The following is a 24,736-nucleotide window of genomic DNA, read 5'->3' on the forward strand; positions in this document are numbered from 1 at the left end:
TGTTCTTTTCGTGATGTTTATGTCGAAATTATTATTAAATAATCACTTTAATTACGCCGATTATTATTGATCCTTTGCTGAAAACTATGGAATGTTGTTCTTCTGTTATATTATATTTCTTTACTTCTTTGTTACATGCCACCTTTACCTTTACATGCCATCATCTGGATGATTTAATATCGATATTAGAGTGGTGATCCTGTCGATCCTAGGGACTTTCTAAATTGATACAATGTATATATTAAAATAATATGAATTATTCAATTGTTTGTTTTTATTTATTTAATGAGTAATTATAATATTGGATATTATATAATAAAATAATACATTTAAAATTAAAATCAGTAACTTTATAATTATAATAATAATAGTAATAGTATTAGTAAATAACAAACTTATTTTAAACTTATTTTATTACATTTTTATTCTTATAAAAAGAATGAAGAAATAGTAAATCATCAACTGAATTAGGCGCTAATTTACTTCTTTTCTCCGTTATTATATTGCTGGCAAACGAAAAACTCATTTCTGCTGCTGCACTACTTGCGGGAATAGAGTGTATTGTTAACGCAAACTTTGATAGTTGTGGATAATATTTCATATTGTTCTTCCGTCATTCAACCACTTCGAATTCTTCTGTTATTGGCACCATTTCCTGGCAATACTTTTCAACTTCTTGTAATGGGGACTCTTTAGCATTTAACGATTTTTGTATTAAGTTTAAGAAGAAAAATATATTTTTTAGTTTAGGAGAGTCGCTGTCATTAGTGGTAGAACAACTGGAAATATCTGAAGAAGGTGATGCTGGTGTTAAATCAAAATTGTTCGAACTTTCTGTTGAATTTGTGGTAGTATCTACATTGTAATATTTTTCTATTTGGGAAACGCAAAAATCCTTAATTTCATTTCGGTCTTTTAATTGCATATTTAAAGCTGGTGGGTACAAAAACAATGCCACTTTGTGCCATATAGATAAATTGTTTTCCCAAATGTCACAGATATTAATAAATACTCTTTTCTTAAGGGGGTCTTCTCATTCAAAAGCTGTTTTTTGGACCCTTTTTAAAAAAATTCTTATTTGAAAACGCAAAGAATAATTGAAAACTTTTTTTATTTATTGTATTCAAAAATGTTCAAAGCAACTAAAAAAGTTGTTCTTGCCTCGATACGAGGGTTGTTCAAAGAGTAATGAGACTTCAAACTTGGTGGTCGAAAAAAAAGGTGTCGTCCTGGCGGCCACGATTAAGGGTTTCCAGAGCGTCCGAAATGAAAAATAAAAACGGGGTTATAATCAGAATAGATGTCATTTTCGGCTGACGGAACAGATTTTTTTTAAAAATTTTTTAAACAAAATGGCGGCCATTCAAAAAAAAATTTTCGATTTCGGGCGTTTTTTTTGTAGTTTAGTGTAAAAAAAAAATATAAAAAAATTTTTTTAAAAAAATCTGTTCCGTCAGCCGAAAATGGTGACAATTCTGCGTCGATTGCACTTTGTTTCATGAAAATCGGTTCAGTTGAACTGGAGATATCATGGCCGCCAGTTCGAAAAACGTGGTTTCGAGATAAACGCGTTTGAAGTTTGAAAAAAGCTCATTTTGCATAGATCTTGCTTCACAAAAAAGGCTGTATCTTCTAAAGTATTTCGAATTTCTAAAAATCCTTTTGGGGACATATACACACCATCCCAAGCTATAAATAAATGCAAAAAAAAAAAAATCGAAAAAAAAAGTTGCCCAATGAGAAGACCCCCTTAAATATTGAAATGGCAGAAGTATCTGCGCTATTAAACTCGCATAAACTTTTTACTTTATAAATTGATGGCAAGACAAAGCACAACGTAGCAGAACTGAATGTCTGCAGTTCCTTAAAAATTCTTTCGAAATTTTTACTTAATTCAACCAATGAGTTCAATGTGGTAATATCTATGTTAAGTAACCTATTGTTTTCCTTATAATCATTTAATATGCTCTTTATATCTAGCCAATTATCGCTAATTGACTTGCACATAGTATATTTAGTGTTCTATCGGGTCATGCAAGGATTTTCGAAAGAAGTATTTAGCTTATATTGTATGTTGGCTTTTTTTAAATATCTAAAAATCTGTTGGCAAGCATTAAGTAAGTCAACCAGCTCTTGTGTTTCGTCCAACGATTTATCCAGTACATTTGCAAATAGTTCGCTACTGCAATTCAGACGAATGTTATTCTGTAATGCTTTAACAATATTCGTGCCACGGTCTGTTATAAATTTTATGTTGTCCATTGAATTTATGCCAAATTGATTTAAAAGCGAATTTAGTTTTTTCAGAACATTCGCAGAATTCGCTTTCTGACAATCAATGGATTTTAGGCCCAATATCATATTTATTATTTCAAAATCTTTTGCAAAATGCATTGTGACTCCCAAAAAACTGCGTTTCACATAGTTGTCCGTCCATAGGTCCAGGGTAAGGGTAGCTCCACCACGACTCACCACATCTTTCAACTGATTGCTGAGCTCTGATCTCTTATCGTTAGCCTCTTCTTGACATTTACGGGCAACCGTTGTTCCATCGGGTAGCATGTCGTCCACGTCAACAAATTCTCCGTATGTAGCACCAATCTTAATAAAAAATTTCACCATAGCCTTAAATCCAGAGCCACTAGCGGACGAAAATGGACGGCAATCCTCGACGATCCATCTGGAAACGGCATTCAACGCTTCCATTTTGTCCATAGCATTCACGGGCTTCAGTGATTTTGGATTCCTCAGTTCCAGGCAGCATTTGTGACGGCTCAAGTTGGAAGTTTGATTACCAACACATTTAAGAACCACTCTACACGAACGGCAGTAAACAAAATCTACCACCAATGCACCGTCTTCTTTTAAAATTTCACAGATTACGTTCCATATAAAGCTTTTCCCCTTTCTCCGTGGGGACAGAATATAAACACCACTTGAAATTTTTTCTAAAATTGACTGCATTTTTATTTAGACGCCTGCTTGGCATAAGCTGTACCGAAAGAATGAATGTTGAAAACAGACTGGTTGCGGTGTTTTACCACCGCATTGTTTGGGAGTACTACAAGGCACATAGATACATTATCTGGTGGGAAGAGAGATACGTACTCGAAAAGGAACTCTCTGTACTCTCAAAAATGTACTCTCTCGCCTATACATTTTTATGTTCTTTGTATAGTGTACATATGTAGATGTATGGATGTATTTGGCACCGCGTAGGAAGAGCGCACTAATGCAGAATCTGCATTGCAGATACTCATGTATGTAGTATGTAGATATGTATCTGCTGAATATTCGTTTCTGATGCGGTGTTTCAAGACCGCCACCGCTGCAAAAATCACGAGTGTACTACTAGTGTCAACAGCAGATATGCTGCAGATCTCTGCACCAGTATTGCCAGCGCTTCAACACAAAGAAAGACAGATCCGTTTAAAAAGGACTTCTCCGTCCTAAAAAAGGACAAATTGACAATACTGGAGCGCTTTCTTACTGGCTTTTGAAGTAAATTTAAGAGCGCCTGAAGTCAGTTTAAAAGCCAGCACGAAAATATCGTGTGTATAAAAATTGTATGGCGTTACTCATCTTAGTAATTTTAATGTCTTTGGTCCAGTCTAAAGTCGTTGCCTATTGGTTGAAACAAAACACACAAAGGGCCTTTTTGAAAGAGGAAAACAATCTTAACACTTTCCCTTAATTGGTTTTCATCAACGGCTGAAAGCTTTTCCAGGTATCAATGTCAAATAAGTTGTTCTGGGTTTTAATTTGTGACTCATCAACATTAGTCTTGGTAATTGCATTAAATATGACAAAAACAAAGATGCTGCTTATTTTTCTATAAAAACAAAATTGTTTTTGTTTAAAGATAAAGTTAACTAGTCACGGATTAAGCTATTTTTCATGCTAAATCGTGGCTACCACTGAAAGAAATGGTGTCACTCCTATTATTGTTCTTAGTAAGTGTTGATTGTATGATTTACGCTTAACTGGTGAAGAGCGTTCAGGAGTAGCTGGCAACCGATTTGAATCATCACCATCGGGTCGACGACACTCCAAAATTTTGAGGGGGGTACGTTAGGCACACATCTTAACCGAATCTCAAGATGCACTCAAAAAATGCCGACCTGAAATGGAAATTTATAAGCCTAATTGAATTTCATGGAGTGCAGGGATATAAACCATTGAGGAGTTGTCGCTTGATGCAATATATTAGACTTTTGTTTTCTATTTCTGCGATTTTTGCGATTTCGTAGGTTAAGTGGCGACTTATCGGCGCTGCGATGGTAAACAAATATGTGTAATAATTCATAATGCGAGCGATAAGGCTTCGCCGGGTTTCGACCTATATAAACGCTGTTCCAGCAGGCCCGAAGCTATAAAGAACTTTAACTGACTGACTGCACCATGAAGGCTTTCTCCATTTGGGCTTTGGCAGCCCTCTGCCTCTGCCTGGGCCAAGTGGCCTCCAGCGAAAGTGAGTAGAAGACAAATCTTGGAAACCATGAATTCACATTTACCTCCCACAGAGCTGATCAACTGCTACTGGGGCACCTGGGCCAACTATCGACCTGGCGATGGCAAGTTCGTTCCCTCGGACATCGATCCCTCTTTGTGTACGCACATCAGCTACACCTTCTTTGGAATCAGCGATGCCGGCGAGTTCAAGTCCCTGGACACCTGGCTGGACATGGACGATGGGCTGGGTAAACTCAGAATTTTAATTATTCAAGGATTCCCTAAGCTCTAAACCGTATCCATTTCGCAGGCTTCATTAGCCAGACTATTGCTCTGAAGCAGCGCAATCCCAACCTGAAGATCTTGGCTGTGGTGGGTGGCTGGAACGAGGGCTCCACCAAGTACTCGGCCATGGCCGCCGATCCCGCTAAGCGAGCTACCTTCGTCTCCACCACTCTAGCCTTCATCCAGCAGCACGGCTTCGATGGCCTGGACTTGGATTGGGAGTATCCTGGCCAGCGTGGAGGCAGCGATGCAGATCGCGTGAACTTCGTGACTCTGCTGCGTGAGATCAAGGAGACGTAAGTGAATCTTTAAGAGAAATCGTGAATTGATTGATTACCATCATTCAATATCCACAGCTTCGATATATATGGACTGGAGCTGGGCATTGCTGTGGGCGCTTCCGAGAAGTCGGCTAGCATTTCCTACGACATTCCGGCCATTTCCCAGCACCTGACCTTCATCAATGTGATGACTTACGACTTCCACATGGCCTTCGATGGGTACTTGGGTTTGAATGCTCCTCTGCCCGAGGTTACCGAGTCCATTGACTACTGGCTGTCGCATGGTATGTAATGGAATCTTAAAATCCCTGAGGTTTAGAGACTAAACTATGGTTTTTTCAGGTGCCCCTGCCGAGAAACTGATCCTTGGTATTGGTTTCTATGGCCACAGCTACCAGATGGCTGATAGCTCCAAGAACTGGCCTGGAGCCGAATGCATTGGCTCCGGATCTGCTGGCCCCTACACCCGGGAAAGTGGTTTCCTCGGCTATCATGAGATCTGCTTGAACAACTGGGAGACAGTTTTCGATGCGGAGAACGGTGCGCCCTATGCCTTCCAGGGTGACCAGTGGATCGGCTACGACAATGTCCAGAGCATCCAGATGAAGATGCAGTTGGTAGACTCACGAAACCTGGGCGGCGCCATGATGTGGTCCATTGAGACGGACGACTTCCGTGGCCTTTGCGGAGAGTCCTATCCCCTGCTGAAGACCATGAACCGAGCTCTGGGCAAGGATGTGAGCGGCGGAGGCGGCAGTGGTGGCGGAGGCAGTGTCACTCCTGCTCCTACCCCGACACCCACTCCGGGAGGCAATGGAGGCGGTAGCGGTGGTAACGGCGGTGGCTCTAGCGGGGATTGCACCGTCAATGGCCACTTCTTGCACAGCAGCGACTGCAACAAGTATTACCAATGCGCCGATGGCATCCGCTACGACTTTCAATGCGGAGAAGGACTTTACTTTGATACGAGCAGCAACATTTGCAACTGGTCGTCGGAGGTCTATTGTCCCTACTGAACAAAGAGCATTTAAAAATACACCAAAGATTGCAAAAAACTGAAAGAGAGGCTTTTCCCACTCGCATGGGATTTTGTTTATAAACTAATCATATATAGTAAATTCATATTTATGACATCCGATTTAGATTAGATTCAACGCTCACATAATAATATTTACAGCTCCAAACTTAGTCACGGTGATCAGATATAAGGTGAAAGACTATATGCCCTCAGGTAACTGCAAGTGAATCAGTTCAAATATTGAAATATTGATAGCGATAACGAAAATGTGGTAATGCAAGGGAAGACCGGAATGGAAGGCTCCATTAGTCAGAATAAGTCATTTCTTTAAGTTGAATTCATTGACATTGTATAACAAATGTTAAACTAGGGTTATAAGAAAATAAATAAATATAAAAAGTAACTATGTACCTGAAAATTTAGGTCAAATATGAATATGAATCAAGTTATCTTTGCCTTTCTAAAGTCAGTTGCCTACAAACCCCTATTCAAACAAAACTCACTTTGAAAGCACACGGAACTATAAACATTTTAGTCTCTCTGGCATTTTACTTAAAAAACAACAGGCGCAAGGTTATTCTCTTGCTGAAATTTTTAAAAAAGTTCGGTTGTGTAAGCGTCTCATAAAAATTTAAAGTTAAATTAACTTGTAATTCCATCCCCTTCGGGATGGCGTCTTTTGTGATTGTTCTTGCGCTCGCGATATTTCTGATTGCCACTTGTGCCGCGAAGGAGTGTAAGTAGAACCTTGCTCGAGGCCCAGACAAATGTGGAAAATTGATTATTTTTTGCAGATAAAATCTTTTGCCAATATGATATGAAATCTTATTATTATAAGAACACTAGTTTATTCTACTCCTGGAAAATCGACACCAGACTATGTACGCATCTGGTTCTGGGTACGGGAATCGGTGTGAATGAAGAAACTGGAGCGGTAAAGGTCAAAAACAATGATCTCCTGGACAAGGGTAAGTAATCCCTGAAGGGTTATCCTCCTGTTTTTAATTGAGAACTAAATAATCAAATAAATGTTATTAAAAATACATTTTCGTTTGCTTCCAGATCTTCTAATCCACGGAACAAATCTAAAATATGACAGCGTCCAGAAGGTCATAATATCTATAGGGGGCTTTGATGAAGATTCCCAAATATTTTCCAAGATGGCGGCCTCTGATAAGAGGCGCGCAGAATTCTGCAAATCTCTGGTAGATTTCATGTTGGGAATGGGCTACGAAGGAGCTCAGATCGACTGGCGCTATCCCACGCAACGCGGCGGTTACCCCGTGGACCGGAGAAATTTCGTCCTCCTTCTACAAGAACTGAGCTTGATGTACGTTTATGCAGCAGGGCTGTGGGGGCGAGTAACTAGTAACAGAGTCCTTTTCTAATAGCTTCCGGGAACACAAGTTCATACTGGGTGTTGTGGCGCTGGGCAGAACCGACAAACAGACCCTGGAGAGCTACGATATACCCGAAATAGTAAAAAACGTCGATTTTGTCAATCTCATGGTGGACGACGAGCGAGACAAGTACAACATACGTCTATCCTACGTTGCTCCGCTGTTCGGAGCCACTAACAGCGTGGCCGCTGGTGTCAAGCACTGGAAGAAGACGGGCAAATCTCCGGACAAGCTAATTCTCAACGTCCCATTCTTCGGCCGCTCCTTCACAATGGATACTAACCAGTCGGCTGTGGGATCGCCCTGTAAGGGACCCGGGCTGCCGGCAAGGAACTCTGCCATTGTCGGCTTCACTACCTTCAACGAGTACTGCACTCAAGCCTCGAAATGGTCCAACTACTTCGACAAGGTGGCCAAGGTGCCGTACGCCACCCGTGACAATCAATGGCTGTCCTTCGAGAACTCTGAAAGCATTTGGGCGAAGATGCACTATCTGAAGAAAAACCAACTGGGAGGCGCCATGGCCTGGACTATCGATGCAGACGACTTTTTAGGCAATTGTGGAATCCGCTTCGGCTTGCTAAGCAACATCCACTCCGCTCTGGGCGACCCGAATGCACTTACCACCCAGGCACCGACCACGGAGGCCAGTGGCATATGTCCTCGTGATGGATTGATTCGTGACAAATGGGAATGTCGCTACTACTACGAGTGTCGCAACGGCAAACGTTTCGATTACGAGTGTGTCGAAGGTCAGTTCTTCGACGAGGCCAAGGGATACTGCCGACCCGCTAAGGAGGTCAAGTGCGATCAGGACTTTGTCGTTTGGCGCCCGGGCATGCCAGTCTACAGTTACGAAAACCTTCCGTTGAACCTCAAGGTCGTGGAATAGACCTCAAATATAAGAATCTTGCAGTTTTCGGTTGAACATTCAAAAATCAACAGTTTACTGAATCTGAATAGTTGCAGCTGTTGGTGGTTAGGTCGAAGTTTAGCCCGCTGGGACAGTCGAAGCTGTGGGTATTGCCCCCGCTGCAGTAGTAAAACTTGGAGCAGTTGTTCGGGTCGCGGACGTAACCAAGAGGTGTATCTGCGGAGCAGCTAAATACTTCACTGGGCTGGTCCTCATTGGACTCTGCAGTTAGTCCTGTGGGAGTGCCGCTTCCAAAGAGCACGCGGTTGATCTCGTGCAACAGCGGATAACGCTGCTGGCCGCAGGTTCCGCGGAAGTCATCCGACTCCAGAGACCAGATCATAATGCCTCCCAGCTGGTGCTGCATCACAAACTGGGCCTTCAGCGAGAGGCTGCGCATGTCCTCGTAGCCCACCCACTGTCGCTGTCTGTAGGCGTAGGGCACTTGCTGAACCGACTCCCATTTCTGGGTCCATTCCTCCTCCCCCATCTGCTCGCACAGCTCGTTGTAGCCCAGCACGCCAGGTTCGCGGGAATATTTTCCAGCAATTCCCTTTCCAATGTGCGGCGATCCCGGCTCATGGCCATCGCCAGTGGCCAGGGTGAAGGTGCGCCCGTAAAAGGGAACCCCGAGCACCAGTTTCTGTGCCGGAGCACCGGCCTGCAACCAGTACTTGACAATGGCGTCCACGTTTAGCTGCTGTTGCCGCCCAGTGGAGTCGGTGGCATCGCTAGCCGAGCCATACAATGGGGCGTTAATGCCCACTACCGGATCCCAAGGCCCGTGCAGATCGTACGCCATTACGTTGATGAGGTCCAGGTACGGGACAATGGAAGGGATGTCGTATGAGATCTCTGCGGAGAACTGAGCGGAACCCACAGCGGCGGTTAAAATGAAGCCGAAAGGTTCAAGCCTGAGGGAGGATATAATTATCATCAGATTTACTCTGGAATTAAAATATGCTGTGGCTTACCCCTCTTTAAGTTCCTTGAGAAAAGCGATATAGTTGGAACGATCCTCGTTTGCCAGACTGTGCCGCTGGCCTGGGTACTCCCAGTCCAGATCCAAGCCATCGAATCCATGTCGCTGCAAAAACTTGACCACATCATCCACAAACACAGCTCGCTTTTCAGGATCGCTGGCCACTATGGAGAACTTCTTGGAACCTTCATTCCAACCACCCACGGCCATCAAAGTCTTCAGTGTGGGATTCTTTAACTTGAGAGCATTGAAACTCTTGATATTGCCCTTTCCCCCATTGTCCTCGAGGTCCAAATAGGCGTCGATGACTCGCAGCTTTCCCGTCTCCTCGATGCCCAGGAAAGCGTAGATTAAATGTGTGCATAGGAAGGGATCAATTTCCGCCACCCCGAACTTTCCAAGACCAGGTCGGTACACAGACCAAGTGCCCTGGTAGCAGACAACCACCTCTGCAACAGGATTATTATCTATACAGTCTCAGGGAAAATTACTCCATCCACTTACTTGAAGAGTTATTGCCTGATCCCGCTGTGGCTGTAGCTACCAGGATTGCCCCCAGGAGCAGCCGTACTGTGCCAGATACGCTCCACATTTCAAGTTTGCTTTCACTGAATAGAGGCTTCCCGCCACCCAGCGACTTTTATACCAGAAAACCAGCGCGATTATTGATAAGGGAGTGTAAGACAGTGAAGATGTATTTGCGAGAATTCAGCAGAGAACATACAAAAATCGAAGTGTTTGCACACTTGTTGCTTCGGAAAGCATGGCAAACAGTGCCCAGCCTGATGCCCCCACGGGTGGGTTGAGGGCCAGTCGCTGGTCTCCAAGATAAACAATAACAACTAAGGCTACGGCGGAGGGTCTAGAACTTCTTCAGCTTTGACAACTGGTTGTTGCGACGCAGCGCCATTTTCCGCAGGCGCCGCCAGTACTGCTTTGTGTTTGGATCCAGCTCCTCCAGGGGGATAATGCGCTCCGTGTTGAGGGTCCACAGCCAGTCAGGGTACTCGGAATCCGGCTTGATCTGTGACGGAGATGTATTAACGGGGATCAAAGACTCGGGACCCACAACTCACCTTGACATCCTCGCCGGTTTTCAGGTAGTTACTGCCGCACACATAGTTCACCAACTTGTTGGCGTCCGTTTCCACGGGAATGACTTTCTTCTCCATGATGGGTCCCAGCTTGCCAAGCTTTTTCTTCTTGCCCGCTGTGGAAACACATTTAATTGGAATTTGGCAAAAGATTTCAATCGAAATGGAGACTAACCTGGTGCCGCCGGTTTCACGGCATAACAACGTGCCGAGGTGGCCAGCGCCGGTGCCATCAAACGCTGCCTAAACAGGCTCAGTGCCGTCGCCAAGTTGTTCATGTTTTGTGTATTTTGATTCTCCTTGACAGACTTTTTAATAGATAACTAGCAAATTAGTAAATTATTTACAAATCCCTTCGTTTTGTTGTATAATCTGCCAATTGGAAATGCGGCAGCTGCAGCCCCAGCCGCGTTATACGGTCACACCATTCATGCCAGCTGATTAATCAAAACAAAGAATAAATTAATATTTTGGGGAAAACAAACAATTATTATGAATCCCAGAGTCTTAAATAATTAATTATGTAACTAAACAAACTTATTTGTACTGCGATTTAAGTCAATAAATTGAAGAAAACATAAAAATAGAGGTGGGCAGCATCCGATAAAATTATTTGGGGTATTCCATTTATCTAGATCTATATTATTATTCCTTAGTTATGTACTACAGCCAGAGCCTAGATACATTTCAAACTATAACCGTAAAATTTTAAATAGAGCTAATTTTAGTACTTCTCATTTTCTTAAGTTTTTAATTTATTCATCTAAAAATCTTTGTTATATCGACCAGCGACCACCTCTATTAGGACACCGGCAATAACGTAATACAAGTACAAACTGGTCATTTAAATACCCCAGCAAAATGGTGGGACTAAGAATGCCCTCGAACCGCACACTGGGCAAAATATGTGTCTACGGTGCCGTGGCCTCCGTATCCGCAGTGATGTACATGCGCTGGAAACTGGAGGATCGGGTCAAGTCGTGCGACTATTACAAACTGGCGCTAAAGGGGCTGCGCAGCCATCGAGGGGCTGTTTCGCTGCTGGGGGAACCTATCAAGGATTCGGGCATTGACCTGGGCAACCCCAACAACAATTGCAATGCGCACATGGCACAATTTGAGGTTTCAGTGCGAGGCAGCAAGGATAAAGGTAAGGTCAAGGATATTGAAATAAGAATTGATACAAAACAGATCTCCACTCCACAGGAACACTCTACTTCTGGGCCTCCCATCAGCCGGATAAGGGCTGGCTCATCGATCGCCTCGAGCTGGAAACTAAGCTCAATCCCGAAAAGCGTTTTCTGCTCAAGAAATCCGATGAACAAACCACCGATCTGCCCGAGAGTCTGAGCCAACTTCCAGCGCAGCACGAACTAAGTCAGTTGAATAGAGAACAGGCTGAAACGCAGTCAAATTAGTGGCAATATTCGATTCAATTAGTTTATTCTCATTAAATTTGACTAATTCAAGCAATCTTAAGTGTTGTATAGTTGTTATTTTAATTACAAATTTATTGTTTTTATAAAATCAAAGTCTTTTGTTATTGAAGTGAACGGGTTTATCTCAACGGAGCGCTGGCTAAAATGCTCTGGGTCTTAGCTTAAGTAATATTGTTGCTTTTGCCAGGTGGCAGTGCGCATCGGGGAAAGCAGAAAACTTGATGGGCTCTAATAATGGTACCGCCTAAAGCTTGACTTGCTGATCTCGGGTGTTTGTTTAAAATTAGAAAAATACATACATAGGTGAAAGTACATGATAAAAACCGCGTTTAATGCTCTTCTTAAACGATAAAGGCGACAATTGGTGGCGATCGATGGTGTCTCGAACTCGAACGAGGCAGGGAGCATCATTCACCGTCAGGCTACGGCTACAATTATCCAAATGCATGCAATCAAATCCTCTCCGATCGTAGTTAGTATATATGTAGTAATGTATATGCACTTTCATCTTTCAATAACACAGTATAAATACACGCTGTATATATATATATGTATGTATAGGTTCGTATGTATATAGAAAGTTACAGACATTCAATTTGTGCGGGCGCCAGCCCGCCCCTATTCGAACTCCTGCTCCTTCGGTTTGGATTTTATGTTTATGTTAATGCTGCTGTTCGGTTCCTATGCTCGCTTGTCCATGGCAAGTGGAAGACTGTTGGGCCGCTTTGTCGACTGTGTCCCCTCCGCTTCCGCTTGCACCTCCTGGTCTTATTGCGTCTTCAGCTCCTTGCCAATGCTGTACGAGACGATTTTGCTCCAGTCAATCTTGGTCCTCGTGATTGGGAGCTGACGACGCATAGCCTTAAAGGTCGTGTCCGACATCGTCTGGTAGTTCTCCGAAATGGCCAGTTGGTACTCGTTCTCGGCCTCCTCGATCAGACGAATCACCTCCTTGGCCAGCTGCTGCTCGCTGCTAACCACCACGCTCTCGCGGCACTCCTTCGAGGACACCAGCTGCACGTTGCCGTCCTCGTAGTAGTGCACCTGCACCTTCAGAACGCCCTTCAGCTCGGCTGAGCCACTGCCCGCTTGGAAGCTGACGTGCCACTGTGAACGCCATCGTCCGTTCCAGTAGTTCTTCGGCTGGAACTGGTGGTCTTCGATGCAAATGGTTAGGGTAATCTGGTTGCCCTGCGATTTACCGAAGACAGAGCTAACCTGCGAACGAATGGCAAAAGCGTTAGCGATGGAGACAAATAAACCCACACTGATTACTACGTTACCCCGTGTCTATAGTGACTGGCAGTGTAGGCTAGCGTCTCCAGGTCCAGGGCAGCCCTCCATGGCTCCGCATTGGCATCCGCCTCCACGTCCTGGTAGTCGGCGGCCTCTTTTCGTAGGTGGTCGTATTTAAAGGCCTGCTTTGTTCGCGGATCGTAGAAGCGACCATTGCCTGAAATGCAATTGGCTTATCAGTACGGAAAGGCTTATTCGACCCACCAAAGATATCATCGAAACCCCAAATATTTGCCGTTTGATGCGGGGGTCGTGACTCATTATCTGTTATGGCCATTTATGGGCACTGCTTACCCAGATCGTTGTACTCCGATATGATCGCGTTGTGCTCACTGCCCTCGATGCGGACCGGAGTCAGCTGGTCCTTGTTGTACTGTGAGAAGGCGTGGCTGGCCCCGTCCTTCAGCAGAGTGTCGTTCTTGAGCAGCTCGCGCACATCGTTGAACACCTCGTTGAACTCGCCGGGCGGGGCGTGCAGGATGAAGTCCGACACAATGCGCACCTTCTCCGCATCGGTGATCTGCGTCTGTTCCATATTTCTGCTGCTTCTCTCACTGGTGATTCACGAAACCAGGGCAGGGGCAGTGCTTTGACTGTGATTGTGTCTTGCTGAGAACCCTTCTTATTCCTTGCTCCGCGGGTGTGGCGCTGACCGGAATTTGTATGTGGTGGTCTGTGTGAGGTCTTGCGGTTTTGCTTTTACCGTTCGCCGTGCGTTTTCGTGGCTGTGCAGCAAATGGTAAGCGTTTTCTCTGCAATGAATGGGCCAAAAAACGATGACGATTCCGTGAAAGAAAAACAAGAGATGTGTTGTTGCATTCCCAGGGATGGCGATTTTTTTTCGATAATTTTCTTTAGTCCGTTTCTACAGTCGGCAGAGATGCCAGTCTGTTTTAGATATGGGTATTCTTTTTCGCAGTAACCGTCATTTTCCCATTTATCTGGAATTTAGAAGTTTAAATAAATATAATAAACAACGAATCAACTTTGCCCTGATCATTGGTCATCGAAAACGCGTTCAACCAATTTCGTTATCTACAACGGAAAATGTTACATTTATAAAATTATTAACATTGATTATTTTCTAAGCCGGCCTTTGAAATCTGGAATTTCATATTCCAAAAATTCCGGATTCCTTGAAGAGCACAAATTATAATTAAATAAAATATGTTGCACTTTTACACGATACACGGCGATACATCGATAGCTGAATATCGCAGAATCTTTAATCGATAAAACTGATTATGGTATTTCTCCAAGGGGTAGCTGCGGCCACATTGTCGCATTGTTTTTCGAATTGAGCGGTCGAGCGGCGCGTCGATCGCGGATTCAAAATATTTTCGGTTCGCTATAGCAACTCAGTTTCGGTTCGAATCGAGAATACGATTATTGCGAATTCAAATAGAAAGCCTTTTTGCTAAATATATTTATTTTTCATATATTTACGCACCCAAAGTGCAAACGAAATACCTACGAAAAGTGCCTTTTTACCAAGAGTATTGGTAACACAAATACCAACGCAAGAGACTGAGGCTTAAGCTAGTTGTGTGCGTGTAACCACTTTTTTACCTGGTATTACCTGTTTGCGACGCGAACGTGAGCGAGCGAGAGAGCAAGAGAAAGACGAAAGAAGGAGAGTGCCAAAGCGGACGAGTGAAAGATAAAAGTGAACGAAAACGAAGTAGCGGGGCAGCGGCAGCAGCTGCAGCCAAATCGGAAGTTCCGTCGCTACAGTCAGGGCGCGCACTGTACGCACTGCAGCATTATTTGTGTTAAATTTAGGGGTTTGATTACTCCGCACATCGATGTGTTATTGATAATTCCGGCGTTGCCATGAGAATGCAGTGCAAACAAACGGCGCGATAGTCCCACGCACACACACACACTCTCGGCGGTGGAGTCACAAAGTGGAAGCAGAGGCACAGCACACGGCGAAAAGCTAAAGGTGTGTGGAGAGCGGTGATCGCGACAACGCGAGTTAGAGTGCTAGTGTGTCAGTGTGAGTGAGCGGATAATACTGGGTGATTCACAAAGAAGTGCTCAAAAGTGCTCCAAAGTGCTCCGGCGGAGAGATGGCGCTTCGTCGCTAGTCGCAGTTTCCACACAAGTCCAGCGATCGTCCGGAAACGACTGCAGCAGCAACATGTCGGCGAACCCGACTCCTAACTCACATCGCAATCCCGCCCAGCAACAGACGCACCAGCAGCACAAGCGGAAATGCCGACAGCCACACGTACCCGCGAGACTGCTCCTGGCCAGCATCGTGGTGCTCGGCTTCCTGTCTCCCGCCCTCGCACTCCAATCCGCGCCGGACAAGTCCTACTCCGGCGACAATCGCAAGCCCGCCTTTAAGAACTGCGCCGGCTATGCGCCAAAGGTGAAGGAGGAGCAGCCCGAAAACACATACGTCTTCCGCGTGGAGGCAGTCGACCCCGATCCCGACCAGGTCATCCGCTACAGTATCGTGCAGTCGCCGTTCGAGAGACCCAAGTTCTTCATAAACCCCAGCTCCGGCACGATTACAACCACGCACACCTTCGACCGGGACGAGCCCATCCACGAGAAGTTTGTCTTCGTCACCGTCCAGGCCACGGATAACGGCCTGCCGCCGCTGGACGACGTCTGCACCTTCAACGTCACCATAGAGGATATCAACGACAATGCACCGGCCTTCAATAAGGCGCGCTACGACGAGTCCATGTCGGAAAATGCCCAGGTAAGCAAAGCACCACATCTGTGTGGGAGTTGGCCGACTCTGTCCGTCCCTGCGGGCCAAATTCGCGGACCCGGATTACTGCGGTTTGGCCAAGGCAGTGGACTGGTGCAGGAGTGGCGTCATTCGCTCGATTTCGGCCCCATACCCGTGATGTCATGTACCTAATTTAATTGGCTTTATGCACTCAGAGAAAATATGCTTCTCGTATTTTTTGGCTTTTTATAAGCATTTCTATGAGTTCAAATGGTTTTGGGGCCATTTTTTCCGGAGTATATGCGCATTTTATGGGTCATTGCCACTATCAACCTTCCACCCTCCGCCCACCTGCCCGTGTCAATAAAGCGTAGGCCCCCAACTGTCGCAAGTCCTGTAGTCCAAGTCAGCTTTAATTACCCACGGGCGAACCTCTTCTTGGGCGGAACTAGTTTTTCGCTTGGCGTAGGAGGGCCTAGCTCTCTAAGACGGGTTTTGGGTTCATTGCTCGCCCGGCTCTCTGTACTGAAAACCTTGAAACCCTTTCCTACGCCCAGGGCCGTTTTTTCTTTTACGCCATTACCATGTAGGCGACTGGAAAAACTTGTCGTCAAGACGAATAACAAAGTGCAGCCAAACAGCTTAGCAGAGCAGGGGAGGAAAACTAAATGTAGTTAAATTTCTGTGAAAGTATATAGCTTCCCCAAACAGCAAGTGAAATTTATAGGAATTGTATATATTTGCATAAAACTTGAGATATATAAATCAATATTTATACTTTTGATAGTTTAATTTCTTGTTAAGAGGAATAGAAAATATGTATAATTTTATTTCCAACTAAGAAATTTTAACACTTTTACTAAATTTATTGCAAATTCTTAAAATTAAAAGTTTGTAAATTTTATTTTCAATCAAAGAGCTATGAATCTTGATTACTAGTTTAAAAATAATTTCAATATAAATAAGGTATTATATATCGAGATAACTGAATATATCGCAGGGAAACAAAGGGCACTTCTTGCACTAAATAAATAAAATAAATTAATTATATATATTTAATTAATATCATAAAAAACATTTAATTTAATACACTGTCACTGAATTTTTAATCCTATTAAAGATTTAAAAGTCCCGAACACATAACGAGGAAGGTAATTAATCCTTTTTGCTGTTAGTCCGCCCTTTTTTTAATGCCTAGCATGGGCTGTTATTTTTAGAAAAGCTTTACCAGTAGTCAGTTTGTTGCAAATAGGTTTCAGTTCGGCCTAGGCCTTTGCACTTGTAGCATTGAACAAGAGGAAATGTGCGGTTTCCTGATTTGGGCAAACCTGCAGGAAAGTCGGGCTGGCGGAGGGAATTTGGCACCCTCTGTTTGCTTTGTTACCTTACCTTTTACCTTCTACTTGCAGCCCGATTCGGTGGTGATGTCCATCAGCGCCAGCGACTTCGACGATGGAAACAACAGTGTCGTAGAATATGAGATCCTAAGGGAGCGCGACTTTCAATACTTCAAAATCGACAAGGAGTCGGGAATCATCTATCTAAAGCGGCCTATTGACAAGCGTCCCGGCCAATCGTACGCGATAATCGTGCGGGCTTACAATATTGTCCCCGATCCGCCGCAAGATGCACAGATCGAAGTACGAATCCGAGTGGTGGAGTCCTCAATCAAACCGCCATCCTTCGTAGATCCCATCGACACGCCGATTTACCTAAAGGAGAATTTGATAAACTTCTCGCAGCCGATAGCCACATTGCGGGCAGTTTCCAACATGCCGGACAAGCCGGAGGTGATCTTCGAACTGAACACCGGCCGGACGGAGCAAACCAACAGCAAGAACACGTTTGTGTTCAACCAGATCGGCAACGAGGTGACCATTAGCCTGGGCAAACAACTGGACTACGAGGCCATCACAGACTACACGCTGACTATGATTGCGCGCAACACACATGAGCTGGGAACGGAGCATCAGATCAAGATCCGTGTGGAGGACGTCAATGATAACATTCCCTACTTCACGGAGGTGAAATCGGGCACGATTCTGGAGAACGAGCCGTCGGGCACACCCGTCATGCAAGTGCGTGCCTTCGACATGGACGGTACGGCGGCCAACAACATTGTGTCCTTCGAGCTTGCGGACAACCGAGAGTACTTCACCATCGATCCCAATACGGGCAACATCACCGCACTCACCACTTTCGATCGCGAGGAGCGCGACTTCTACAACGTTAAAGTTATCGCCAGCGACAACTCCCCATCGAGCCTGTTCACTAATGGCGAGCCGAATCGTGGCCACCAGGTATTCCGCATCGCCATCGGCGACAAGAACGACCACAAGCCGCATTTCCAGAAGGATAAGTATTTGGCTGACAGGCTGTTGGAGGACGCCAATACCAACACCGAGGTGATCGAGGTTAAGGCCGAGGATGAAGACAACGCCTCGCAGATCCTGTACAGCATTGAGAGCGGCAACGTTGGCGATGCCTTTAAGATCGGCCTGAAGACTGGTAAGATCACAGTTAATCAGAAGCTGGACTACGAAACGATCACGGAATACGAGCTGAAGGTTCGGGCATTTGACGGAATCTACGATGATTACGCTACGGTGGTGATAAAGATCGAGGATGTGAACGATAATCCGCCGGTTTTCAAGCAAAACTACAGTATCACAATTGAGGAAGAGAGAACCTATGACAACTGCATCCTGACGGTAGAAGCCTACGATCCTGACATCAAGGACCGCACTGCAGATCAGCATATTGTTTACTCGATTCACCAAAACGAAGCAAACCGCTGGACCATCGACAACAGCGGCTGCCTGCGATTGGTCAAGAAGCTGGATCGCGACCCGCCTCATGGCCAAAAGTACTGGCAGGTGCTGATCAAAGCCAATGATGAGGACGGCGTGGGAAGCACGGTTAGCACGGTAAAGGAGGTCACCATAACGCTGAAGGACATCAACGACAATGCCCCGTTCTTGATTAACGAAATGCCTGTAGTATGGCAGGAGAACCGAAATCCCGGCAACATTGTCAAGCTGGAGGCCAATGATTATGACGATACCCCGGGTGCTAGTGACTTCACATTCGGCATTGACAGCGAGGCTTCGCCAGATATCAAAACGAAGTTTAGCATTGACGGCGAGTATTTGCACGCCAACGTGCAGTTCGATCGAGAGCAGCAGAAGGAGTACTACATCCCCATCCGCATCAGCGACTCCGGTGTCCCGCGGCAGAGTGCAGTGAGCATCCTGCACCTGGTGATCGGCGATGTCAACGATAATGCCATGTCTGAGGGCTCCTCGCGCATCTTCGTCTACAATTATCGTGGAGAGGCGCCTGACACGGACATTGGTAGGGTGTTTGTTGACGATCTGGATGACTGGGATCTGCCGGATAAGAACTTTGAATGGAAGGACGGTCAACCGCACGAGCAGTTCCGCCTAAATCCCAGTACCGGAATGATCACAATGCTGCAGCACACCGGCGAGGGAGAGTACTATCTTCAGTTCACAGTCACCGAGGATTCGCCGAATTTCATGAGAAACATCGTGGATGCAGATGTCACGGTGGTGGTCCGAGAGTTACCAGAGGAGGCGGTGGACAAGAGCGGCAGCATTCGCTTCTTCAACGTGACCAAGGAGGAGTTCATTGGTGTGCCGCGCGACCCTGTGCCGGATTCTCTTTCGATAAAGGATCGCCTACAGCTCTCACTGGCCAAGCTTTTCAACACCTCGGTGTCCAATGTGGACGTCTTCACGGTCCTTCAAAACGAGAACAACACTCTGGACGTGCGCTTCTCCGCTCACGGCTCGCCCTACTACGCACCGGAGAAGCTCAACGGAATCGTGGCCCAGAACCAGCAGCATTTGGAGAACGAACTGGATCTGCAGATGCTGATGGTGAACATCGACGAGTGCCTGATCGAGCGCTTCAAGTGTGAGGCCTCCTGCACCAATGAGCTGCATAAGAGTTCTGTGCCCTACATGATATATTCCAACATTACGTCGTTCGTGGGCGTGAATGCCTTTGTGCAGGCGGAGTGCACATGCGAGGCTCCTTTGATCAGTCACTGTTTGAACGGCGGCACGGCGCGCTTTGGAGAGAACGATGTCTGCGACTGCGTCGACGGATTCACCGGGCCACACTGCGAACTCGTCTCCGTGGCCTTCTACGGCTCTGGATATGCCTTCTATGAGCCCATCTCCGCCTGCGACAATACGAAGATCAGCCTGGAGATCGCGCCTCAGATCGACAACGGTCTCATCATGTACCTGGGGCCACTAAACTACAATCCACTGCTGCCGCTCACGGACTTCCTGGCTCTGGAGCTCGACGATGGCTATCCAGTGTTGACCGTGGATTACGGCTCTGGGGGAATGCGCATCCGCCACCACCACATCAAGATGGTGGCTGACCACACTTACCAACTGGACATTATCCTGCAGCGCACCAATATCGAGATGACTGTGAACAACTGCCGTCTGTCCACCTGCCAGACTCTGGGCGCCCCGGTGGGACCCAATCAGTTCCTGAACGTGAACGCCCCCCTGCAGCTGGGCGGCACTCCGGTGGACCTGAGCCAACTGGGAAAGCAGCTTAACTGGACGCATGTGCCCAGCCAGAAGGGATTCTTTGGGTGCATCCGCAACCTGACGATCAACGAGAAAACCTACAACCTGGGTATGCCCTCAGTCTTCCGCAACATCGACAGCGGGTGCCAGCAGTCCGTTGCGGTGGCGTTCAGCTTCGGCATCGATCGCAACTTCATCATCGCTATCATTGTCTGCCTGGCCCTGCTGCTGATCATCCTGCTGGCCGTGGTGGTGCAAAAGAAGCAGAAGAACGGCTGGCATGAGAAGGATATCGACGACATCCGCGAGACGATCATCAACTATGAGGATGAGGGCGGCGGCGAGCGGGACACGGACTACGATCTGAACGTCCTGCGTACACAGCCGTTCTACGAGGAGAAGCTCTACAAGGATCCGCATGCGTTACAATCGAGCATGCGGGACCCCAACGATATACCCGACATAGCAGACTTCCTGGGCGACAAGAAGGAGAACTGCGATCGGGATGTCGGCGCCTTCACCGTGGACGATGTGCGCCACTACGCTTACGAGGGCGACGGTAACTCGGACGGCAGCCTGTCCAGCCTGGCGTCCTGCACCGACGACGGCGATCTCAACTTCGACTACCTGTCCAACTTTGGACCGCGCTTCCGTAAACTGGCCGACATGTACGGCGAGGAGCCCTCCGACACGGACTCCAATGTGGACGACGATCAGGGCTGGCGCATCTAGGACCCTGTTCCAGCTTTGGGAAGCCAGACGATGACGTAGAAATTGAAAAGACTTTTTATATGCTAAGAGTTGTACGGATGTTGAATGTGCCGGACAAGGCGACGGCCTAGCCGGACCCAAAGTCGCTTCAAGAGATACATATAGGTAAACTATATAAATATATAAATATATTTTTGTCGAGGAGTATTGCAAGGGCTTAGGGGACACGTCTCTGTTTTTGTTTTGTAAATGCAAAAAGTGATCTTGATCTTACGTAAACGAACTATATAATTTATACCTAAAACTAGTGTAGCTAAGCAACTGCGAACAAATCACAAAAGGCAGCAGACTTGTTATTGCTTCGACATATACACAAATAATTACGACCCCGAAATCGAAATCCGAATGTCCGCAAACGAAATATTCCTAGGAAAAATAATTCAAAGGCAGAATGCATTTCTAAATGCATAGCTATGCATATTCCCAACATTAGTTAGTAGCTTACTTTACGATTTATGTTTAACGCGAGGGCATTACACAGTATAATTTAAAGAATTATATCGCGCTAGGGCCTGGACAAGACACAACTTCATTCGGAACTAACAGAAATTTACGTTAAAGGAGAACTCAAATCGATAAGACAAGTCGGTACATATAAGCTAAGGTTAATCGTCATCAATGTAGACATGTAATCAATCAATCAGCGTACCATAAGTTCTTAGGGTTGTCTTTTAGTTCATGTATAAACAGCATAACCTTATTTAAACTATATCGAATCGCGGGAGATTTCAGCTCTTCCTGTACCTAGAGAGTAACCTGTGTGCAGCTGTATTCATAATAAATATATATATAGAAATAAATATATTGAGACATATCTGTATAAGAGAATAATGTTCAATAAATCAATGCGATATCTATTTTTGTAAGTCGTTTTCCGTATTAATACTTAAGGCTCTAAGACGGACATTTTTTACCTGCCAAGGGGAACCAACAGCAAAAAGCTGTACCACATTATTTATATAGAGCGTATTTGAAATAATTGTATAATTTACAACAAACGAAAAGCCACACAAACACAATTATTGTGTTTCAATAAAAAACATAATAAAATCGAATGAAATTCTGCGTTAATCACTGGTGGGCGCGATAAGCAACGATCGAGCGGGAAAACTTTTATGTTCTTTGGAAGGTGGGGAGCCAGACATCTTTGACAGACAGTGGAGGCTCCGTGGAGCTGCGTTCACTGAATTTTATTTGAAATAACGAAGAAATATAGGCATCGCGCAGGGGCAGCGCACATACACAAGTGTTCATATCTGCTGTACATAGGCACACACAGAGCATACACATAGTGTAGACTGTAAGTCATTGACTGGGGCGTCGGCGAGCGCTACTGTAAATTGGAAACGGAGGAAAAGCGTCATTATCTTATCAGCGGAAAGTAGGTTACGCTTGCCTTTGGATTCGTTCGGTTTGAACAAATCGATTGCGGCACAAGCCAATGAACGAAATTGGAGCGATTCGATGGGTAAACGGCTGGCCGATGGAGGCGAAATTGTGTATCTATCGCTGCAGCAGGTGCAGCTGCAGTTGCAGTTGAATTCTCCGCACCAGCTGTATCTGTATCTGATCGGAATGAGTTTAGATTAGCATGAAGCACCTAAGGATATTTATTTTCCAGCTGCTGTTTGAAGATCAATGTGTATGTATGAAATATTTATTGTATTATTTAAACCAACATTACATTCCCCCTTCTATTTAACCCAAACAGAAGTTCAACGAAACTCTATAAGAGCTCAAAAATGGTTCTCCAGAAAGTACATTTCAATTGACTCTCCAAACATATCAACATTTTGAAAGCCCGCAAACCCTAAAGCAACTCAAGAGTCTTTCACTTCCAAAGCTGGAAAACAATTCAAAGGGATCAGCGTGTATATGTGTCAAGGACCCATCAAATATTCAAATTTCAAATCAATTAAATGCATCCTCAAGTGCAACAACTTGTATGGAAGCCAAAGACATTTAAACGAAAAATAAAAAAAACCAAAAATTTCTTGGTATCGCAAGGAGTACCTTTCGGAAATGCCCAACAGAAAGACAACAGAAAAAATCGAGCCGAAAACAACGACAGATGTCTTTTCATTTTTCAAGTTTCAGCTTGGATTCCTGCAGAAAAAATGGCAAGAAATTTGTGCCGGACATGCCGACGTGAGGTTTCACCGGCACCATGTGGCTCTGGGTCGAAACTCCAGAGGAAGCGAGGAGGGCACACGAAATAAAATCAGCAAAAAAGAAAAAATGGTTGAGTAATCAAATAACCTCTTCTGGCTACCTGCGCAGCTGCAGCTGCCAGCGCTCTCCTCAGGTGTGTATGGGTTGGTTCTAAGGCCAGTGGATTATCATGGCAGCAGAAAAGAATCTACAGATGAAGCAGGGCCCGAAAAACCCAAGCCACGCTGATGAGAGCAGCGAGTTGAATTCCCGCGCGGCTACCTGTACACACACACTCTTCCGCTCAGTGCCCGATACAGGTAAGTATTTTCAGATAACTCACCTTGACGCCGACGCTGCAGTTCTCGCCTCGCTCTCAGACATCGCTCAGATACTCGGGCAGCCGAACTCAGATACTCACCCATACCGAGGCATTTTTTAACGGAAAAATGAAAGCAAATCTTTGTACGAACTTGGCTTGTTGGCTAGCTGGCTTGAGGTAAAACCAGTATTTCCAGAACGGCTCCCATCAAGGTATGTATCTGTTGGATGTGTCTCTCTTTTGGCCACTCTCTTGCAGATCCGTTTGAGCTCAGATCGTGGACTCTCCTCGGTTTGAGTTTAAGTTGCGTTCCACAAGACCTCAAAGATCTTGGAACTTCACTCAAAGTCTAAACTTATTGAGTCTTTTGGGAAAGCAGCAACTAAGCCAGATGTAACCTGGGATGCAGCTCGTACTTTTTATTCTATTAACTAAATTGTTATATATATGTAAATTTATTAAATCGTAGTGTATGGTAATGCAAAAATAGAAAAACACAAATATCGAATTTCCCGAAGAGATAGCACCTTAAACTATCCACTTTTGTTTACATCTTGAAAGCCCATAAAGATGGTATGAAACCCATGAAAATTAATGCCACCATTAGTTCTAAATTCTTAAGAACTCTATGACTAATAGTTATATGGGAACCTTGATCTTGTATCTGCCTGAATTCACCACTCATTCCTTCATGCACGAATCGAACGATACACCCTGAGTATTTTTTTTGCAGAAAAATAAAGAGAAACGAAAAAATATACAAATACTTAGACAGATGCAGATGGATTCGTATTGATGGGGCACGTCTTGGCGTTTTACTACCTGTTGATGGGGGAAGCTGCTGCAGCCAAGGCCTCGCATTGATTAATTACAGTGGAACGTACGGAGTGGAGACGAGGGAATGGCCACGGATGAACAGTCGAATGCAAGACGGCCGAGATGCTTATTAACACTCGCTGCCTATTCATCATGGTTTCAATTACCCAACTGACCAGACAGACCGACTACCAAGCTGGCCATTAAGTTTAATTATTAAAGAAGGCATTGCCTCTAAACAGAGATAATATTG

At 45.2% G+C, this 24,736-nt stretch overlaps 7 protein-coding genes across 7 annotated transcripts; 4 read left to right on the forward strand and 3 right to left on the reverse strand.

The window, feature by feature from the left end:
- The first annotated feature begins 4,361 nt into the window (after window positions 1-4,361).
- Cht4 (Chitinase 4) lies at window positions 4,362-6,034 on the forward strand. The gene is made up of 5 exons (XM_017172185.2): window positions 4,362-4,471; window positions 4,524-4,700; window positions 4,763-5,033; window positions 5,094-5,302; window positions 5,361-6,034. Exons 1-5 carry the CDS (start codon window positions 4,402-4,404, stop codon window positions 6,032-6,034), a joined length of 1,401 nt encoding a protein of 466 aa, XP_017027674.1. The 5' UTR covers window positions 4,362-4,401.
- A 498-nt stretch (window positions 6,035-6,532) lies between these two features.
- Window positions 6,533-8,374, forward strand: Cht12 (Chitinase 12). The gene is made up of 4 exons (XM_017172184.3): window positions 6,533-6,772; window positions 6,831-7,004; window positions 7,099-7,366; window positions 7,428-8,374. The coding sequence occupies exons 1-4, from the start codon at window positions 6,706-6,708 to the stop codon at window positions 8,326-8,328; spliced, it is 1,410 nt and encodes a 469-aa protein (XP_017027673.1). The 5' UTR covers window positions 6,533-6,705; the 3' UTR covers window positions 8,329-8,374.
- Cht8 (Chitinase 8) lies at window positions 8,353-9,964 on the reverse strand. Its single transcript, XM_017172183.2, has 3 exons — window positions 9,836-9,964; window positions 9,324-9,780; window positions 8,353-9,263 (listed from the first exon to the last, which is right to left on the reverse strand). Exons 1-3 carry the CDS (start codon window positions 9,921-9,923, stop codon window positions 8,375-8,377), a joined length of 1,434 nt encoding a protein of 477 aa, XP_017027672.1. The 5' UTR covers window positions 9,924-9,964; the 3' UTR covers window positions 8,353-8,374.
- Window positions 9,965-9,993: 29 nt separating this feature from the next.
- Window positions 9,994-10,849, reverse strand: mRpL54 (mitochondrial ribosomal protein L54). Its single transcript, XM_017171580.3, has 3 exons — window positions 10,601-10,849; window positions 10,408-10,541; window positions 9,994-10,355 (listed from the first exon to the last, which is right to left on the reverse strand). Exons 1-3 carry the CDS (start codon window positions 10,701-10,703, stop codon window positions 10,194-10,196), a joined length of 399 nt encoding a protein of 132 aa, XP_017027069.1. The 5' UTR covers window positions 10,704-10,849; the 3' UTR covers window positions 9,994-10,193.
- Window positions 10,850-11,173: 324 nt separating this feature from the next.
- Window positions 11,174-11,904, forward strand: LOC108078395 (cytochrome c oxidase assembly factor 1 homolog). Its single transcript, XM_017172251.3, has 2 exons — window positions 11,174-11,575; window positions 11,632-11,904. The coding sequence occupies exons 1-2, from the start codon at window positions 11,287-11,289 to the stop codon at window positions 11,841-11,843; spliced, it is 501 nt and encodes a 166-aa protein (XP_017027740.1). The 5' UTR covers window positions 11,174-11,286; the 3' UTR covers window positions 11,844-11,904.
- A 489-nt stretch (window positions 11,905-12,393) lies between these two features.
- Window positions 12,394-14,014, reverse strand: cpa (F-actin-capping protein subunit alpha). Its single transcript, XM_017172250.3, has 3 exons — window positions 13,455-14,014; window positions 13,148-13,317; window positions 12,394-13,082 (listed from the first exon to the last, which is right to left on the reverse strand). Exons 1-3 carry the CDS (start codon window positions 13,693-13,695, stop codon window positions 12,633-12,635), a joined length of 861 nt encoding a protein of 286 aa, XP_017027739.1. The 5' UTR covers window positions 13,696-14,014; the 3' UTR covers window positions 12,394-12,632.
- A 432-nt stretch (window positions 14,015-14,446) lies between these two features.
- shg (E-cadherin shotgun) lies at window positions 14,447-22,254 on the forward strand. The gene is made up of 2 exons (XM_017171924.3): window positions 14,447-15,876; window positions 17,259-22,254. The coding sequence occupies exons 1-2, from the start codon at window positions 15,304-15,306 to the stop codon at window positions 21,153-21,155; spliced, it is 4,470 nt and encodes a 1,489-aa protein (XP_017027413.1). The 5' UTR covers window positions 14,447-15,303; the 3' UTR covers window positions 21,156-22,254.
- Window positions 22,255-24,736: the final 2,482 nt, after the last annotated feature.

The sequence above is a fragment of the Drosophila kikkawai genome, chromosome 2R, assembly GCF_030179895.1.
Source record: "Drosophila kikkawai strain 14028-0561.14 chromosome 2R, DkikHiC1v2, whole genome shotgun sequence".
In the NCBI taxonomy this organism is placed as follows: domain Eukaryota; kingdom Metazoa; phylum Arthropoda; class Insecta; order Diptera; family Drosophilidae; genus Drosophila; species Drosophila kikkawai.

Excerpts from the sequence above, each read along its gene's own strand:
- Cht4 (XM_017172185.2), top strand. The coding sequence starts at position 4,402 with ATGAAGGCTTTCTCCATTTGGGCTTTGGCAGCCCTCTGCCTCTGCCTG. Across the intron at positions 4,472-4,523 it reads CCAAGTGGCCTCCAGCGAAA|AGCTGATCAACTGCTACTGG; the intron begins GTGAGTAGAAGA and ends TACCTCCCACAG. Across the intron at positions 4,701-4,762 it reads GGACATGGACGATGGGCTGG|GCTTCATTAGCCAGACTATT; the intron begins GTAAACTCAGAA and ends TCCATTTCGCAG.
- Cht12 (XM_017172184.3), top strand. The coding sequence starts at position 6,706 with ATGGCGTCTTTTGTGATTGTTCTTGCGCTCGCGATATTTCTGATTGCC. Across the intron at positions 6,773-6,830 it reads CACTTGTGCCGCGAAGGAGT|ATAAAATCTTTTGCCAATAT; the intron begins GTAAGTAGAACC and ends TATTTTTTGCAG. Across the intron at positions 7,367-7,427 it reads CTACAAGAACTGAGCTTGAT|CTTCCGGGAACACAAGTTCA; the intron begins GTACGTTTATGC and ends CTTTTCTAATAG.
- Cht8 (XM_017172183.2), bottom strand. The coding sequence starts at position 9,923 with ATGTGGAGCGTATCTGGCACAGTACGGCTGCTCCTGGGGGCAATCCTG. Across the intron at positions 9,781-9,835 it reads ATCAGGCAATAACTCTTCAA|AGGTGGTTGTCTGCTACCAG; the intron begins GTAAGTGGATGG and ends ATCCTGTTGCAG. Across the intron at positions 9,264-9,323 it reads CTCAAGGAACTTAAAGAGGG|GCTTGAACCTTTCGGCTTCA; the intron begins GTAAGCCACAGC and ends ATCCTCCCTCAG.
- mRpL54 (XM_017171580.3), bottom strand. The coding sequence starts at position 10,703 with ATGAACAACTTGGCGACGGCACTGAGCCTGTTTAGGCAGCGTTTGATG. Across the intron at positions 10,542-10,600 it reads CGTGAAACCGGCGGCACCAG|CGGGCAAGAAGAAAAAGCTT; the intron begins GTTAGTCTCCAT and ends GTGTTTCCACAG. Across the intron at positions 10,356-10,407 it reads AAACCGGCGAGGATGTCAAG|ATCAAGCCGGATTCCGAGTA; the intron begins GTGAGTTGTGGG and ends TCTCCGTCACAG.
- LOC108078395 (XM_017172251.3), top strand. The coding sequence starts at position 11,287 with ATGGTGGGACTAAGAATGCCCTCGAACCGCACACTGGGCAAAATATGT. Across the intron at positions 11,576-11,631 it reads GCGAGGCAGCAAGGATAAAG|GAACACTCTACTTCTGGGCC; the intron begins GTAAGGTCAAGG and ends TCCACTCCACAG.
- cpa (XM_017172250.3), bottom strand. The coding sequence starts at position 13,695 with ATGGAACAGACGCAGATCACCGATGCGGAGAAGGTGCGCATTGTGTCG. Across the intron at positions 13,318-13,454 it reads ATCGGAGTACAACGATCTGG|GCAATGGTCGCTTCTACGAT; the intron begins GTAAGCAGTGCC and ends ATTGCATTTCAG. Across the intron at positions 13,083-13,147 it reads CCAGTCACTATAGACACGGG|GTTAGCTCTGTCTTCGGTAA; the intron begins GTAACGTAGTAA and ends ATTCGTTCGCAG.
- shg (XM_017171924.3), top strand. The coding sequence starts at position 15,304 with ATGTCGGCGAACCCGACTCCTAACTCACATCGCAATCCCGCCCAGCAA. Across the intron at positions 15,877-17,258 it reads CCATGTCGGAAAATGCCCAG|CCCGATTCGGTGGTGATGTC; the intron begins GTAAGCAAAGCA and ends TTCTACTTGCAG.